The 13,332-nt window shown below is 43.4% G+C and overlaps 1 protein-coding gene across 1 annotated transcript; it reads right to left on the bottom strand.

Annotated features, from left to right (window-relative positions):
* Window positions 1-115: 115 nt before the first annotated feature.
* Window positions 116-750, bottom strand: LOC117190207. The gene is made up of 3 exons (XM_033395263.1): window positions 564-750; window positions 250-438; window positions 116-188 (listed from the first exon to the last, which is right to left on the bottom strand). Exons 1-3 carry the CDS (start codon window positions 680-682, stop codon window positions 158-160), a joined length of 339 nt encoding a protein of 112 aa, XP_033251154.1. The 5' UTR covers window positions 683-750; the 3' UTR covers window positions 116-157.
* Between the last annotated feature and the right edge of the window lie 12,582 nt (window positions 751-13,332).

Consider the following 13,332-nt stretch of genomic DNA (forward strand, 5'->3'; position numbering starts at 1 on the left):
CCTGCCGACGTCCCCAGTTCAAACCCAGGGAGATATGCATATATAATACCCACTCAAATAGTATTAGTACTTGCAATATTTACTAAAACACGAAAAATTATAGCAATAAATTTGTCTGATTGATCCATTTTATATTGTATGGTATCTGCTCCACCTACTATAACGAAATTTGATTGCTAATGTAATGCCTGCGGGAAGTGGTGGTGCAACAGATTTAAGCTATGGAATCTCGATTGATGGTTCGCTTACCGATGCACATACTGCTGCTGCTGCTGCCTGGCAAGGTGGCTATAAAGTGGTCGAAAGTTGGTTCCATGCAACTGAAAATTCTCCTGCGTCTGCTGATTTTGGAGAGAGGGATCTATACAGTAGTATCCATTCAGTTCAGTTGATTGTTCTGGTCGTCTGTTGTTGCTAATATGATCTTGATACACCTTTCTGAAAATTGCAGTTCGTTTAAAATCGCATTAAACTTTCTTTGCTACCTTAGCTTGCCACAACATAACCCCCGATTTAAGGGGATCGAGTGTGTTTAAGGCAATAGCAAGCTAATAAACACGTACATAGAGCCTATTAGTTGGGAAATTTCACGTTCCATCAAGAACTCATTCTCACGATGCCTATTCCGGAGGTCGGAGAGGTGAATATTCTGCTCCGTGAGCATGATTTTAGACTTTTCCATGCACTTGAGCTTCTTCTGCCTGCGATTTAGTTTCTCGCAGACGAGGCGTAGCTGCCGACTCCAGCTGGATGGTTAACTGAAACGAGAAATATATGTAGTAGTTTAAGTTGCTTGATGGCAACGAGTAACATTTATTTGATAAGTATGTTGGACTTAAAATTATAACAGCTCCAAGTTTTACAAGTATGTTTGTGACTAATTATATGCGTGTACGTCTGATGCGTGGCTGAACTGACAACTGACTGATCTCTCTCTCTTGCTATCGGCTCTCTCAGAGCCGATTACTGCTCTATCCCGACGACACGACGAAAACACAACCGCTTCGTGTCTCTCTCTTTCCTTCGTTTCCTACATTCGGCTGTCCTGACGGACCATTCGCCTCGGATGGGTCTAGGCAAGGTTTCATATATTCTGAAACTGTAGAGGTCTTATAGGGAACCTCAGTATCCCCAATCTTCTCGACTTCGTACCTTCCATGATTCTTTACCCTAACCACCTTATACGGCCCTAGATACTTTCCTTTTAGCTTTAATCCAGTACCATACTGAGTACGCTTGATAGCTACTAGCTCATTAACCTCATACTGTCTATCTAGTTTCCTTTTTAAGTCAAAACTCTTCTTGTTTTCCTGCCGTAACCGTGCAATGTTTTCAACTACTTCCTTTCTAATTTTTTCGCGGTCCTTATTCAACTCTTCGATAAGTGATTCTTCCAATATTTCTTTTATTTTTGGATAGATTCCTATACGCATGTCTAGCCCAGTCAATATCTTGAAAGGTGTTACCTTGGTACTTCGCGGCTCAACACTGTTGATCATTTGCTGTACTTTTCCTAGATGCTTATACCAACTACCGGAATTACCCTGACACAATTTCGACAACATAGGCACCACTATCTTGTGCATCCTTTCGACTTGACCATTCCCACGTGGAACGCCTGTGGCAATCATTAGAATATAACCAAACAAACTTAGAAAATCCATCAACGACAACCAGTATATAATTGTACTGTTTTTTAGTCATTTCCATTGGTCCAACGTGATCAATGTGATACGTTTGTAACGGCCTATCACCCTTGTCTATTGGTTGCAAATAACCCTCACGTTTTCCTGTCTTTTCATTGACAATGATACACTCGACACAACTATTTATTACGCGCCATACTTTGTCTTTTAACTTCGGAATATAATACGACTTTTCAATGATATCTTGTGTCTTTTTAACTGAAAAATGTCCTTGCTTATGTGCTATTGATATAATCTCATTTTCCAACTGAGCTGGTACTACTGTAAGATATGAATATTAGTTTATAAGACTTGAATATTAGTTTAAGATTTACTCATCGATAGTATTATAAGAAATACCAATGTACTCGATATATCGATACTTGTCCTCGACAAGTATCGATATGCCAACACACATTCATTCGAATACGACGATCAAGAAAGAAGAACATATAATAAAACCGTGCTATTAAAAGTTTACACTACAATGAGCTCCTTATCCAGGATCCTTAAACAAAATCTGATTCTGAATATAATAATCCTCATATTCTTTGTCCTCTACAATACTTTTAACAGCCTTAACCCAATCGTCGGTTAGCTGAGCTTCTTTCAAACGATGAGCTATACTTTCGGTCACCATAAGACAAGATATACGACTCAACGCGTCAACGTGCCTCACCTTCGTTCCTGAGCGATGTTCTATAACATAATTAAAATCTTGTAGGTACATGGCCCAACGTGCTACTCTCAAAGGAACGTCTTTCTTTTTGATCGTCATTGTAAATGCATTACAATCTGTGACAATTTTGAACTTTATACCCAAAACGTATACACGCCATTTCGCTAAAGCTTCGATAATTGCCAGAACCTCAAGGTCATAAGCAGGATATTTCTCTTCACATGGCTTAGTCCTACGGCTCATATATTGAACTGGATGGAATTGGCTGTCTTCCAAACTCTTTTGCAGTAACACGGCTCCATACCCCCATTTTGATGCATCAGTATGGATTTCTGTCTCCAACTTCGGGTTGTACATTTCTAAAACAGGTCTACTAATCAAAGCTACCTTTAGTTGTTCAAACGCAACCTGATGTATCTCCTTAAATTCAAATTTAACATCCTTCCGCAGCAGATCTGTCAATGGTTTTGCAATAACAGCATAACCCTCAATAAACTTTTGGAAATAAGAAGTCAATCCTATGAAACGCTGCACTGCTTTTTTATCAACTGGCACTGGGAACTTTTCGACTGCCCTCGTCTTCTCATCACTTGGTCTTATCGTATTCTTTTCTATTATATACCCCAGAAAATTACCCTTTTGTCGTAACAGCTGACACTTTCTCCAATTTATACGTAGCCCATTCATTTCCGCTATCTTCAGTACTTTTCTCAACTTTAACAAACTCTCTTCTACATCTTGACTACAAATAATAACGTCACCCATATAGACTGCTGCTTCATTATTCTTTACCAAATCTCTCAACACAGCCATTATAAATCTGGTAAACACTGCTGGAGAATTTGAAATTCCAAATGGTACATATAAAAATTCGAACTGACCATTCTGAGTCACAAAAGACGTATATTTTTGAGACTCGACTTCTACAGGCACATGGAAAAAACCATTCGTTAAATCCAACGTGGTGAAATACTTTGCACCCTGCAGTTTCTCCAACACTGTATCCATATGTGACATTGGAAAGTTATCGCGAACTATTTTCTCATTCAGCTTTCGGGAATCACAGCATAGTCTCTTGCTACCGTTCTTTTTGGGTACCAACACTACTGGTGATGCATACTCCGATGTACTTGGCTTTATAATCTTCTGAGCCAGCCACTCTTCCACTTGCTTGTCCACGATTTCCTGTTCACACAACGGTAATCGTCTCGGATGCTGGAAAACTTTTATCTCATCCACTAATACAATTTTCATTTTTATCGGCGTATCTACATTTCTCTGAGGTTGGTACTTTCCTACCATACCCTAGGTTAGGTTAGGTTAAGGCGGTAGCCGGGAGGGGGGGATAAGAGCCTCCCGCCCCCAAGCTCACTTGGACCTATAAAAGGTCCGTTGTGTTGCCGCATGGGCATGTGCCCCTTCGCGTTGCCCGAACCGTGAGAGCATACTACTGCAGGTTAAGGGCAGTCCCATCCGGTGGCTTGGATGTATTTGGACAAGGTCCCTGGTTTGATTACGGACAGGTCCGAAATGTCCGTGAGGAAAGCGGCCCCGAGAATACGAAGACGACGATTTCAAGGGCTGGGCAGTGGCAGAAGAAGTGGGGGACCGATTCCTCCTCCTCATCGTCGCGACAACTCCTGCAGAAGTCGTTATGAGGGATTGACAGTCTAGAGGCGTGAGTGCCGATCTGCCAGTGTCCCGTAATGGCTCTAGTAACTGCAGAGCACTGTGCTCTGCTGAGTTTATACAGCTCTGCTGAGCGCTTCTTCGATCGATATGGCCATATCAATCTTGAGACTTTACAGGAAACGGTTTGCTGCCATCTCCTATTGGCATTTTGCTCGAACAATTCGTGCGTTAGGAGCCTGCACGTAGCCAAGGGCATCGCTACTTGCTCCCTCTCCGGTAGGAGAGGAATCGTAGTACCCTGCCTGGCTAGCTCGTCGGCGGCGTCATTCCCCTCGATGTCCCTGTGCCCGGGGACCCATATAAGGAAGAGATCTAACTGCTCTGCGATCTCGTGCAGAGACCTGCGGCAGTCATTTACAGTCGCTGAGTTCGACGATATTGAGCCTAGAGCTTTGATAGCTGCTTGGCTGTCCGAGAAGACGCACACTAAGTGCGTATCTAGAAGTAATTTGGAGACGATCGAAATGGCCTCCTTGATGGCTTCAACCTCCGCTTGGAACACACTACAGTGATCCGGGAGCCTGAAGCAATGACTGATGTTCAGCTCGCTGCAGTAGACTCCGCCTCCCACGCGGCCGTCTAGCTTTGAGCCATCAATGTAGAAGTGGACCGCATTTGCAGGTCCTGGTTCGCCCATCTCCCAGTCCTCCCTAGATGGGATTGATACCTGGAAGGGCGTCGAGAGGTGATCACTGGGGATACAGTAATCTGTCCTCTCTGGTAATTGCGGGAGTCTCATCAGGATTCCCGAGTGCCCAACCGCGGATGCTTTCCACAGTCTGGCTTCTCTCATTCTGAGGGCGGAAAGTGTTGCCACCTTCTTTCCCATGAGATCCACAGGGAGGAGGTCCAGCACAGTATCCAGGGCTTCCCCTGGAGTAGTGCGTAGCCCGCCAGTTATGCATAGCTCTGCCATGCGCTGAACTCTGCTGAGTTTATTGAGGCATGTCCTTCTGTCCAAGGCTGGCCACCATACCACCACTCCATAGAGCATGATTGGTCGTATGATGGCGGTGTAGAGCCACCGAACTATATAGGGGGTCATTCCCCATTTTAGTCCGATGGCTTTCCTGCAAGTATAGAGGGCCACTGTGGCCTTCTTTACTCTATCCTCTATGCTCAATTTCCAATCGAGCTTTCTATCGAGGATTAGGCCAAGATACTTGGCGTTGTTGCTGAAGACTAGCGTTTCCCCACATAGTCTTGGGGGAATCAGTACCGGAACTTTGTACTTCCTAGTGAAAAGCACCAGTTCCGTTTTAGACGGGTTTACGCCTAACCCGCATTTGTCTGCCCATTTCGACATTTTCGTGAGAGTACTTGTCAGGCACTCACACAATGTCTGCGGAAATTTTCCGGAGAATGCTATGGCAACATCGTCCGCGTACGCCACCACACGGCAGCCACCCCCCTCTATCTCCCGCAGCAGTGTGTTCACTGCCACGTTCCATAGGAGGGGCGAGAAGACTCCGCCCTGCGGTGTGCCTCTGCTGACAAATCTGGTACACGTTGACGTCCCCAGTGATGCCTCAACCGTCCTGCATTGTAGCATCTGATCGATCAGGCTCACCGTCCTGGAGTCAACGCCCAGATCCGTCAGTGCGCCCGTGATGGCGGTCGGAAGGATGTTGTTAAAGGCGCCTTCTATGTCGAGGAAGGCTACTAGGGTGTACTCCTTAAAATTAAGGGATGCTTCGATGATCGATGTGATCGAGTGTAGGGCCGTTTCGGTGGATCTTCCCTTCCGATAGGCATGCTGGGAGTCTGAGATCAGACTGGACGGAATGCACGCCGTTAGATGCAGCCCCAGGAGCCGCTCCATCGCCTTTAGAAGAAAAGACGATAGATTTATGGGTCTGAAATCTTTTGGGGCAGTGTGCGAGGGCTTGCCTGCCTTGGGTATGAATACGACTTTGGTCTGAAGCCAGGTGTCAGGAATGCACCCGTGGGAGAAGATTCCCTCGTAAATTATTTTGAGCCAGTTAATGGCTTTATGTCCCGCGTGAATCAGTTGGGCAGGGCCCAACGGACTTGTAGGGTTTAAAGCTTCTGATCGCCCAGGAAATGTTCTCCTGGCTTAGCAGTCTCAAGATGGCATTTGAGGCGACAGAAGGAGGCGCGAGGTAGTTGGGTCTGTTTTCATCGCAGCCAGGGAAGTGGGTATTTAGGAGAAGATTTAGCGACTCCTCGCTGGACGTAGTCCACGACTGGTCGGTGTTCTTCAAGTAGCCCAGGGTGGGTGTTGTCTTCGAGAGAACTCTGCGCAAGCGTGAGGCTTCTGAGTTACTCTCGATTTCGCTGCAGAACTTACGCCAGGAGGCGCGTTTGGCTTTTCTAAGTTCTTTGTTGTAGGTTGACAGACTGGCCTTGTATTCGGCCCAGTTTTGCTCAACGTTTTCAGCCTTAGCTTTATTGAAGAGTCTCCGGGAGGCTTTCCGGAGTTCACCCAGTTTCGGATTCCACCATTCAGGTTTCTTCCGGCCTCTGTTCTTGCCAGAGGGGCATGCTTTGTCGAGCGCCTTATTGCAGGCGTCGGTAAAGATCTTAAGAAGACGAGTCGTGGCCTCCGTGGAGAACTCCTCCTCAGATGGGGGCTCAGGGAGAACACGACAGAGGTAATCAGAGTACCAAGTCCAGTTTGTCCGCCTGATGTTCCGGAATCGGACTGGCTTCGGTACTGAGAAGGAGAAGACAGTTTCCACGTACCTGTGGTCCGAGAAGGAGTGCTCTTCCAGGACCCTCCAGGATTAAATGTTACGCTGTATCTCATGAGAGGCAAGCGTGAGGTCCAGGACCTCCTTGCGGTTTTTAATGATAAAGTTGGGAGCACTACCCCGGTTTAGTAAGACCATCTGAGTGGTCAGTAAGTAACTGAAAAGGTACTCATAAGCTACCATACCCCTAACCTCTCTAGCATGTACTTCACTGAGATGACCAACATCAATTGAAAACTCCTTCTCAACTTCGTCAATACTTGACATGCAAATGCCTTTATATTCATTAAACAATTCCACGCATGAGGACGATGCTACCTGATCAAGTTTCTTATCTTTATCCTCGCCACAAACTCTACGAACAAATCTTGTTCCTGTCTTAGAAACTTGCATGTCCACATGATCCAGAATAGTCCTTCCTAAAATGGCTTCAAAACCAATATCCTCGTCTGTAATGACATGAAATTCTACCTCCATTTCAATCTCATCGATTTTCACTGGTATCGAAAAGCTACCAAAAGTGACAACTTGACTATCTCCATTACCTGTTAAACATTTCTCCTGGCCGATCAGTTCAAGATTTCCAAATTTCAAAAATACCCTCCTGCGAATTAAACACAAATCTGCTCCAGTATCAATCAAACCTTGGAATACCAAATTCGCGTACTTAATATCCTTTAATTCCAAACCTGATGGAGTGAAAATACCTGACGGCTTATCAACGACTACCTTATCTCGAATAATGTTCGTATTCGATCTATTTTCTTGTCTGGTTTCGACCTTGACATTACAGCTTGCAGCACGGTGTCCTGGTTGGCCACATTTGAAACAACAAAAATCATTTTTGGGACAATCTTTCCTCAAATGCGATTTGTCTCCACACTTAAAACATTTCCTAAAATTCTCTGCCATCGACCCTTTCACCGAACTCTCACTTTTATTACTCAGCGGCCAATTCTTACTCATCGGCTTGGATCCGCCTCTAGCTTTCTGGTAAACATCGATCTGAAATTTAAGCTCCTTTAACTTCTAGCTTGGTACAGCATTGCCTTACTTGCCCTAGCGTCTGGTATACCATCCACAAAATATTCGATTAAACTCTCATCATCTAGTTTAATTGGCTTGGCTATCTCCATTGACGCATACAAAAACTCATGCAACGACTCTCCTTTTTTCTGCTGGCGCTTTTGCAACATTCTATGTACTTCTACGGACGAGAGTTTAACACTAAACTCATCCAATAGAGCTGCCTTCAACGAATTCCAGTTACGAATATCACGCAAACTACGAGCGAAAGATTTTGCTGCACCAACTAACAACTGCTTGGCATAAATGAATAATTGTAATTGACTCCATTGAACAGTAGCTGCGCATTCTTCTAATTCCTCTATCCATTGATTAATGTCGGGGTTATTAGAACCAGAAAATTGTGACACACTACCTTCCACGTCTTTTAGCGTAAACCAAGATTTATACTCTGCCTGTCGCGTACCTGGTTGAACTGCTACGGTATCATCCACTGCTGTTACTACGGACTCATTCTCTGACTCTTCTTCATCCTCAACTGGAAAGCCGTGATGTATTAATAGTCTATCTTGCAAATCGCGCTTTCGTCCCGTCGTCTGCAACGCAAGCTCTCTTAACTTCTCTCGCAAATGTGCGACTCTCAGTGTCATTATCTCTTCAACTTGCATCGTGACGATTTAAATACAAAATAATTGATATTAGCTTATATCTAAGAAAATGTAATTAAATCAACTTAAACAACCTTATTACTGCTGGCCTGTTAACAATTTTCCAGTTAACATCGACTCCGAAAACGCCTTTAAAGTCGTCACTGTTAACGATCGCTTCTCTGTTAACGCTCACCTTACTATGGGTTTACCCTTGTTAACTCTCGCTTCTGCGCAGAACTTTCCAGACTCCAAATTTGACGCACACACACCACCACATCCAGATCTCGCTTGCCTGTCGATGTCGCTGTTACCGTCCTCTCTTTGTTGCCTTGCCTTGCTCTCGCTGTTCGCCCTTAACTCGTTGTCGCTTCCCGAATCGTCGCTGCTTCTGCTGTTACAAAATGGTCGTCTCCTTGCTGCTTGTCTCTTCTTGTAGTTGTAGTCTCCGTTCGACGCAGTGCAGCACAACAACAATCAATGTTCTTTGATTCTTGCCGTTTGCTGCCGTCGTTTTGTCGCTTCTGCTTCCTTTGGAACGAACGCACTCAGATTGTCGTCTCTGTGCCGCTTGTCTCCTTGTAGCTCTAGCCTCTCAGACGCAATGTACAACAACAACAACGAAGGTGTTGATTCTTGCTGTGTTTGCTGCCGTCTGCCGTCGTTTTGTCGCTTCTGCTCTCTTGAATGTCTGCTCACACTAATGCGCCTTCTTCGACAAGTGTCTCTCTCGCACTTATAGGTCAGACTGCAATTCAATTTCGCACCGCGACCGATCTCTTGTGTCACCAGTCTCGTGTTCGCCAAAATTTCCAAATACACGCACAAATCTCACTTGCAAATGTTGTTGTATTGGGCTTATTTTCGGACGGGCCCCCAATTTGTAGTAGTTTAAGTTACTTGATGGCGACGAGTAACATTTATTTGATAAGTATGTTGGACTTAAAATTATAACAGCTCCAAGTTTTACAAGTATGTTTGTGACTAATTATATGCGTGTACGTCTGACGCGTGGCTGAACTGACAACTGACTGATCTCTCTCTCTCTCTTGCTATCGGCTCTCTCAGAGCCGATTACTTCTCTATCCCGACGACACGACGAAAAAACGACCGCTTCGTGTCTCTCTCTTTCCTTCGTTTCCTACATATATATGTAGTAGTTTAAGTTGCTTGATGGCAACGAGTAACATTTATTTGATAAGTATGTTGGACTTAAAATTATAACAGCTCCAAGTTTTACAAGTATGTTTGTGACTAATTATATGCGTGTACGTCTGATGCGTGGCTGAACTGACAACTGACTGATCTCTCTCTCATGCTATCGGCTCTCTCAGAGCCGATTCTGCTCTATCCCGACGACACGACGAAAACACGACCGCTTCGTGTCTCTCTCTTTCCTTCGTTTCCTACATTCGGCTGTCCTGACGGACCATTCGCCTCGGATGGGTCTAGCCAAGGTTTCATATATTCTGAAACTGTAGAGGTCTTATAGGGACCCTCAGTATCCCCAGGCTTCTCGACTTCGTACCTTCCATGATTCTTTACCCTAACCACCTTATACGGCCTAGATACTTTCCTTTTAGCTTTAATCCAGTACCATACTGAGTACGCTTGATAGCTACTAGCTCATTAACCTCATACTGTCTATCTAGTTTCCTTTTTAAGTCAAAACTCTTCTTGTTTTCCTGCTGTAACCGTGCAATGTTTTCAACTAATTCCTTTCTAATTTTTTCGCGGTCCTTGTTCAACTCTTCGATAAGTGATTCTTCCAATCTTTCTTTTATTTTTGGATCCATTCCTATACGCATGTCTAGCCCAGTCAATATCTTGAAAGGTGTTACCTTGGTACTTCGCGGCTCAACACTGTTGATCATTTGCTGTACTTTTCCTAGATGTTTATACCAACTACCGGAATTACCCTGACACAATTTCGACAACATAGGCACCACTATCTTGTGCATCCTTTCGACTTGACCATTCCCACGTGGAACGCCTGTGCCAATCATTAAATGCTGTATTTTCTCTCTCTCACATTATTCACGAAACAAATTGGACATAAACGCTGCACCCCTATCCGTCACTATTCTGTTTAGGATTACCAAAACTAGTCCCCTGAATTTCCAAACACTTAACGACCTCTTCAACACCTGTACTACGTGTAGAATATAACCAACCAAACCTAGAAAATCCATCAACGACAACCAGTATATAATTGTACTGTTTTTTAGTCATTTCCATTGGTCCAACGTGATCAATGTGATACGTTTGTAACGGCCTATCACCCTTGTCTATTGGTTGCAAATAACCCTCACGTTTTCCTGTCTTTTCATTGACAATGATACACTCGACACAACTATTTATTACGCGCCATACTTTGTCTTTTAACTTCGGAATATAATACGACTTTTCAATGATATCTTGTGTCTTTTTAACTGAAAAATGTCCTTGCTTATGTGCTATTGATATAATCTCATTTTCCAACTGAGCTGGTACTACGATGAGCTCCTTATCCGGATCCTTAAACAAAATCAGATTCTGAATATAATAATCCTCATATTCCTTGTCCTCCACAATACTTTTAACAGCCTTAACCCAATCGTCGGTTAGCTGAGCTTCTTTCAAACGATGAGCTATACTTTCGGTCACCATAAGACAAGATACACGACTCAACGCGTCAACGTGCCTCATCTTCGTTCCTGAGCGATGTTCTATAACATAATTAAAATCTTGTACATGGTACATGGCCCAACGTGCTACTCTCAAAGGAACGTCTTTCTTTTTGATCGTCATTGTAAATGCATTACAATCTGTGACAATTTTGAACTTTATACCCAAAACGTATACACGCCATTTCGCTAAAGCTTCGATAATTGCCAGAACCTCAAGGTCATAAGCAGGATATTTCTCTTCACATGGCTTAGTCCTACGGCTCATATATTGAACTGGATGGAATTGGCTGTCTTCCAAACTCTTTTGCAGTAACACGGCTCCATACCCCCATTTTGATGCATCAGTATGGATTTCTGTCTCCAACTTCGGGTTGTACATTTCTAAAACAGGTCTACTAATCAATGCTACCTTTAGTTGTTCAAACGCAACCTGATGTATCTCCTTAAATTCAAATTTAACATCCTTCCGCAGCAGATCTGTCAATGGTTTTGCAATAACAGCATAACCCTCAATAAACTTTCGGAAATAAGAAGTCAATCCTATGAAACGCTGCACTGCTTTTTTATCAACTGGCACTGGGAACTTTTCGACTGCCCTCGTCTTCTCATCACTTGGTCTTATCGTATTCTTTTCTATTATATACCCCAGAAAATTACCCTTTTGTCGTAACAGCTGACACTTTCTCCAATTTATACGTAGCCCATTCATTTCCGCTATCTTCAGTACTTTTCTCAACTTTAACAAACTCTCTTCTACATCTTGACTACAAATAATAACGTCATCCATATAGACTGCTGCTTCATTATTCTTTACCAAATCTCTCAACACAGCCATTATAAATCTGGTAAACACCGCTGGAGAATTTGAAATTCCAAATGGTACATATAAAAATTCGAACTGACCATTCTGAGTCACAAAAGACGTGTATTTTTGAGACTCGACTTCTACAGGCACATGGAAAAAACCATTCGTTAAATCCAACGTGGTGAAATACTTTGCACCCTGCAGTTTCTCCAACACTGTATCCATATGTGACATTGGAAAGTTATCGCGAACTATTTTCTCATTCAGCTTTCGGTAATCACAGCATAGTCTCTTGCTACCGTTCTTTTTGGGTACCAACACTACTGGTGATGCATACTCCGATGTACTTGGCTTTATAATCTTCTGAGCCAGCCACTCTTCCACTTGCTTGTCCACGATTTCCTGTTCACACAACGGTAATCGTCTCGGATGCTGGAAAACTGGTATCTCATCCACTAATACAATTTTCATTTTTATCGGCGCATCTACATTTCTCTGAGGTTGGTACTTTCCTACCATACCCCTAACCTCTCTAGCATGTACTTCACTGAGATGACCAACATCAATTGAAAACTCCTTCTCAACTTCGTCAATACTTGACATGCAAATGCCTTTATATTCATTAAACAATTCCACGCATGAGGACGATGCTACCTGATCAAGTTTCTTATCTTTATCCTCGCCACAAACTCTACGAACAAATCTTGTTCCTGTCTTAGAAACTTGCATGTCCACATGATCCAGAATAGTCCTTCCTAAAATGGCTTCAAAACCAATATCCTCGTCTGTAATGACATGAAATTCTACCTCCATTTCAATCTCATCGATTTTCACTGGTATCGAAAAGCTACCAAAAGTGACAACTTGACTATCTCCATTACCTGTTAAACATATTTCCTGGCCGATCAGTTCAAGATTTCCAAATTTCAAAAATACCCTCCTGCGAATTAAACACAAATCTGCTCCAGTATCAATCAAACCTTGGAATACCAAATTCGCGTACTTAATATCCTTTAATTCCAAACCTGATGGAGTGAAAATACCTGACGGCTTATCAACGACTTCCTTATCTCGAATAATGTTCGTATTCGATCTCTTTTCTTGTCTGGTTTCGACATTGACATTACAGCTTGCAGCACGGTGTCCTGGTTGGCCACATTTGAAACAACAAAAATCATTTTTGGGACAATCTTTCCTCAAATGCGATTTGTCTCCACACTTAAAACATTTCCTAAAATTCTCTGCCATCGACCCTTTCACCGAACTCTCACTTTTATTACTCAGCGGCCAATTCTTACTCATCGGCTTGGATCCGCCTCTAGCTTTCTGGTAAACATCGATCTGAAATTTAAGCTCCTTTAACTTCTAGCTTGGTACAGCATTGCCTTACTTGCCCTAGCGTCTGGTATACCATC

The sequence above is a fragment of the Drosophila miranda genome (assembly GCF_003369915.1).
Source record: "Drosophila miranda strain MSH22 chromosome Y unlocalized genomic scaffold, D.miranda_PacBio2.1 Contig_Y1_pilon, whole genome shotgun sequence".
Classification (NCBI taxonomy): Eukaryota; Metazoa; Arthropoda; class Insecta; order Diptera; family Drosophilidae; genus Drosophila; species Drosophila miranda.